General features: G+C 43.7%; 1 protein-coding gene across 1 annotated transcript in view; it reads left to right on the top strand.

The window, feature by feature from the left end:
- Positions 1 to 3,946: 3,946 nt before the first annotated feature.
- Positions 3,947 to 6,000, top strand: part of LOC128684394 (uncharacterized) — a 51,273-nt gene continuing 49,219 nt past the window's right edge. Inside the window, exon 1 of the mRNA XM_070098209.1 lies at positions 3,947 to 4,317. Coding sequence (XP_069954310.1) covers positions 4,266 to 4,317 — 52 coding nt within the window. The 5' untranslated portion in view covers positions 3,947 to 4,265. The remainder of the gene's footprint in view (positions 4,318 to 6,000) is intronic.

Below are 6,000 nucleotides of genomic sequence, written 5' to 3'. Positions count from 1 at the left end.
TTACAGGTCATGCTGCAATAATCTAGGTATCCTGGTTACAAGTCATGCTGCAATAATCTAGGTAGCCTGGTTACAGGTCATGCTGCAATAATCTAAGTAGCCTGGTTACAGGTCATGCTGCAATAATCTAGGTAGCCTGATTACAGGTCATGCTGCAATAATCTAGGTAGCCTGGTTACAGGTCATGCTGCAATAATTTAGGTAGCCTGGTTACAGGTCATGCTGCAATAATCTAGGTAGCCTGGTTGCAGGTCATGCTGCAATAATCTAGGTAGCCTGGTTACAGGTCATGCTGCAATAATTTAGGTAGCCTGCTTACAGGTCATGCTGCAATAATCTAGGTAGCCTGGTTACAGGTCATGCTGCAATAATCTAGGTAGCCTGGTTACAGGTCATGCTGCAATAATCTAGGTAGCCTGGTTACAGGTCATGCTGCAATAATCTAGGTAGCCTGTTTACAGGTCATGCTGCAATAATCTAGGTAGCCTGGTTACACGTCATGCTGCAATAATCTAGGTAGCCTGGTTACAGGTCATGCTGCAATAATCTAGGTAGCCTGGTTACAGGTCATGCTGCAATAATGTAGGTAGCCTGGTTACAGGTCATGCTGCAATAATCTAGGTAGCCTGGTTACAGGTCATGCTGCAATAATCTAGGTAGCCTGGTTACAGGTCATGTTGCAATAATGTAGGTAGCCTGGTTACAGGTCATGCTGCAATAATCTAGGTAGAATGGTTACAGGTCATGCTGCAATAATCTAGGTAGCCTGGTTGCAGGTCATGCTGCAGTAATCTAGGTAGCCTGGTTACAGGTCATGCTGCAATAATCTAGGTAGCCTGGTTGCAGGTCATGCTGCAATAATCTAGGTAGCCTGGTTACAGGTCATGCTGCAATAATCTAGGTAGCCTGGTTACAGGTCATGCTGCAATAATCTAGGTAGCCTGGTTACAGGTCATGCTGTAATAATCTAGGTAGCCTGGTTACAGGTCATGCTGCAATAATCTAGGTAGCCTGGTTGCAGGTCATGCTGCAATAATCTAGGTAGCCTGGTTACAGGTCATGCTGCAATAATCTAGGTAGCCTGGTTGCAGGTCATACTGCAATAATCTAGGTAGCCTAGTTACAGGTCATGCTGCAATAATCTAGGTAGCCTGGTTACAGGTCATGCTGCAATAATCTAGGTAGCCTGGTTACAGGTCATGCTGCAATAATCTAGGTAGCCTGGTTGCAGGTCATGCTGCACTAATCTAGGTAGCCTGGTTACAGGTCATGCTGCAATAATCTAGGTAGCCTGGTTGCAGGTCATGCTGCAATAATCTAGGTAGCCTGGTTACAGGTCATGCTGCAATAATCTAGGTAGCCTGGTTACAGGTCATGCTGCAATAATCTAGGTAGCCTGGTTACAGGTCATGCTGCAATAATCTAGGTAGCCTGGTTACAGGTCATGCTGCAATAATCTAGGTAGCCTGGTTGCAGGTCATGCTGCAATAATCTAGGTTGCCTGGTTACAGGTCATGCTGCAATAATCTAGGTAGCCTGGTTGCAGGTCATGCTGCAATAATCTAGGTAGCCTGGTTACAGGTCATGCTGCAATAATCTAGGTAGCCTGGTTACAGGTCATGCTGCAATAATCTAGGTAGCCTGGTTACAGGTCATGCTGCAATAATCTAGGTAGCCTGGTTGCAGGTCATGCTGCAATAATCTAGGTAGCCTGGTTACAGGTCATGCTGCAATAATCTAGGTAGCCTGGTTGCAGGTCATGCTGCAATAATCTAGGTAGCCTGGTTACAGGTCATGCTGCAATAATCTAGGTAGCCTGGTTATAGGTCATGCTGCAATAATCTAGGTAGCCTGGTTGCAGGTCATGCTGCAATAATCTAGGTAGCCTGGTTACAGGTCATGCTGCAATAATCTAGGTAGCCTGGTTACAGGTCATGCTGCAATAATCTAGGTAGCCTGGTTACAGGTCATGCTGCAATAATCTAGGTAGCCTGGTTACAGGTCATGCTGCAATAATCTAGGTAGCCTGGTTACAGGTCATGCTGCAATAATCTAGGTAGCCTGGTTACAGGTCATGCTGCAATAATCTAGGTAGCCTGGTTACAGGCCATGCTGCAATAATCTAGGTAGCCTGGTTACAGGCCATGCTGCAATAATCAAGCTAGCCTGGTTACAGGTCATGCTGCAATAATCTAGGTAGCCTGGTTACAGGTCATGCTGCAATAATCTAGGTAGCCTGGTTACAGGTCATGCTGCAATAATCTAGGTAGCCTGGTTACAGGTCATGCTGCAATAATCTAGGTAGCCTGGTTACAGGTCATGCTGCAATAATCTAGGTAGCCTGGTTACAGGTCATGCTGCAATAATCTAGGTAGCCTGGTTACAGGTAATGCTGCAATAATCTAGGTAGCCTGGTTACAGGTCATGCTGCAATAATCTAGGTAGCCTGGTTACAGGCCATGCTGCAATAATCAAGCTAGCCTGGTTACAGGTCATGCTGCAATAATCTAGGTAGCCTGGTTACAGGTCATGCTGCAATAATCTAGGTAGCCTGGTTACAGGTCATGCTGCAATAATCTAGGTAGCCTGGTTACAGGTCCTGCTGCAATTATCTAGGTAGCCTGGTTACAGGCCATGCTGCAATAATCAAGCTAGCCTGGTTACAGGTCATGCTGCAATAATCTAGGTAGCCTGGTTACAGGTCATGCTGCAATAATCTAGGTAGCCTGGTTACAGGTCATGCTGCAATAATCTAGGTAGCCTGGTTACAGGTCATGCTGCAATAATCTAGGTAGCCTGGTTACAGGTCATGCTGCAATAATCTAGGTAGCCTGGTTACAGGCCATGCTGCAATAGTCTAGGTAGCCTGGTTACAGGTCATGCTGCAATAATCTAGGTAGCCTGGTTACAGGTCATGCTGCAATAATCTAGGTAGCCTGGTTACAGGTCATGCTGCAATAATCTAGGTAGCCTGGTTACAGGTCATGCTGCAATAATCTAGGTAGCCTGGTTACAGGTCATGCTGCAATAATCTAGGTAGCCTGGTTACAGGTCATGCTGCAATAATCTAGGTAGCCTGGTTGCAGGTCATGCTGCAATAATCTAGGTAGCCTGGTTACAGGTCATGCTGCAATAATCTAGGTAGCCTGGTTACAGGTCATGCTGCAATAATCTAGGTAGCCTGGTTACAGGTCATGCTGCAATAATCTAGGTAGCCTGGTTACTTAACCTGAGTAGAAAAACTGAGAAAAAAAGCTTCAAAAGTATGAAAACCCTCAGTGACAGCCTCGGTCAGATGACCAAAAGTTGCACTGGCGGGTCATCATAGGCCTAAGACCCGCCTCAGGAAACAATTAGTACTGTTTTCTGACATTCCTTACCTAACCTAACCCAGGGGATTATCTCCCATCAAAACACACGGAGGTAAAAAAAACTTAATTTGATGCAAATTAACCTAGATGGACTCTAATTCAGTTGCATATAGTGTCACCTGCTTATCCAGACCAGTCAACATTACTATCACCACTACATTGCTTACACCAATAATTATTATAACTAAAATTGACAGTACAACTATCTATTACTATCTCTTCATATTAACATTGCTGTTTAAATACACTGAGTTTCGTTACTTAAAATTATCATTAAATTAAAAATTTTTATTTACAGACAGTTAAATTGAAGGCCGCATTTATATATATTTTCTTTATCTATATAACTGTGTAATATCAAGAAGGTTTAAGTTCTACTTGTATCCTGTCATATGAAAAGTTATGTAGATTTTGAAAATAAATTTTGTAGTTGTTGGTATATAAGCACATGCGTGCATGTGTGCATACTCACCTATATGTGGCTGCAGGGGTCGAGTCACAACTCCTGTGGCTCGCGCGCGCGCGCGTGTGTGTTTGTGTGTGTGTGTGAGTGAGGTAGGATCAGTGTGCTGGGTGGCAGGAGTACGGTCAGACGTCCTCTATATCTGGTGCTGATGTGTCTGTTATCAGTGTGTGGCCGCCCCTCTCGCTGTTGCTGTCTACAACCTCAACATCACAAACTTAACTACCACCTCGCCTCCTTCATCCATAGACACAATTTCAATAAATATGAACGAGTTTTGTGTTAGATCTTAAATATATCAACTTAGATCCAAAATATATCAACTTAAATCTAATTAATTTTTTTTAAAAGACCGACCACGTAAAACATTTCCAACTCACAGTAATCTTGTAAAGACGACCTGATCATTGACGAGGTGTGACAAGTTTGTCATGTGGCGAGTGGTCGTTGTAGTTATGGTGGGGGTCACAGTCACCATGACAGGTAAGTGTCATGTTACACGTGGTCGTTGTAGTGATGGTGGTGGTCACAACCACCATGACAGGCAGCAACACAATAATCATCTTAATATGAACTGTTAACACCATACTGGTAGTGCCAGTTTGCTTCACTCCTGAGCAGGAGGAGGCGGGGTCATAGTGGAACCATCCACTTGTCTAAGTAGGTCTTCGTCCAAAGATTGGACAAGTTTTGAGGAATTCTTTACATCAAGATCCCATGATGCTGCAATGTCTAACAGATATGATAAATGGTTTTGAAAACCGACAGCTTGAAGAACTGAGACACTTATGCAACATATGGGAATCTTTAACACATCTGTTAGACACTGCATCATCATGGGAACTTGATACAAAGAATTCTTCAAAATTGTCCAATCTTTGCACGAAGACTTACTTAAACTAGTGGATGGTTCCACTATGACCCCGCCTCCTCTTGCTTCGCCTCACCTGACTACTGTAGATACGCCACTGCTACGGCCCTATGCTGTACTTTCTACAAGATTGATGGACTGAACACATCGACTCTAGGCTAAGGGACTGATTACCTCAAACTCCTCCTCTCCTTATACCTTCCTACTTTGTATAGGACTGATGAAGCCACTGTGTGGCGAAACGTTTCTTCAATAAAGATTCCCATACGTTGCATAAGTGTCTCAATTCTTCAAGTTGTCGGTTTTCAAAACCATTTATTATACCAAAAAGGTGACGGATATGTCTATAAGATTCCTTGTAAAATTTGCGATAAAGTTTATTACGGTCAAACCAGTAAAAGTCTCGAACTAAGATTAAAACAACATAACTAAAGCATTAGAACTGGACAAGATTCTAATGCTTTATATATTCATGTGTTTCTTTGTTGTGGGATGTGATTGTGAGGTGTGGTCTCGACCCTTTATATGCCTTCCTTTGATGTAATGCTTATATAGTTCCTTAATAATGTGAGAAGTCATGAAAGCGCTTGGAACTTCACTATTCTTTCAGTTAGTTTAATATGTTTATTATGCACCCCATACCCATCCTGTGGGCGGTAGTCAAAAGATTACAGAGGTACATAATTGGTCCAGGGACTGGACTCCAAAGTTTTGATAGCTGAGCAAGTTACAGAGGTAATGAGTTCACAATTTACAAAGGTAATGAACTCACAATTTACAAAGGTAATGAACTCCAGGTAGGTCTAGTCACAATCATGACAAGTTACAAAGGTATTTACAGATTACAGAGGTACGTAATGGGTCCAGGGACTGGGCTCCCAAAGTTGTGATGGCTGAACTAGGTACAAGGTAATGAACTCACAAGTTACAAAGGTAATGAATCCTGTAAAAATGGTTACTTACGTTTATACATGGCTACAATCATGAACAAATTATAGTGTAATGAGCAATTCACACTTCCACACCCGGTCACAACTGTACCTGGAGTTTACCTGGAGAGAGTTTCGGGGGTCAACGCCCCCGCGGCCCGGTCTGTGACCAGGCCTCCTGGTGGATCAGCGCCTGATCAACCAGGCTGTTGCTGCTGGCTGCACGCAAACCAACGTACGAGCCACAGCCCGGCTGATCAGGAACTGTCTTTAGGTGCTTGTCCAGTGCCAGCTTGAAGACTGCCAGGGGTCTGTTGGTAATCCCCCTTATGTGTGCTGGGAGGCAGTTGAACAGTCTCGGGCCCC

This window comes from Cherax quadricarinatus, chromosome 4, assembly GCF_038502225.1.
Source record: "Cherax quadricarinatus isolate ZL_2023a chromosome 4, ASM3850222v1, whole genome shotgun sequence".
In the NCBI taxonomy this organism is placed as follows: domain Eukaryota; kingdom Metazoa; phylum Arthropoda; class Malacostraca; order Decapoda; family Parastacidae; genus Cherax; species Cherax quadricarinatus.
This window is presented reverse-complemented; position numbering and strand designations above follow the sequence as displayed.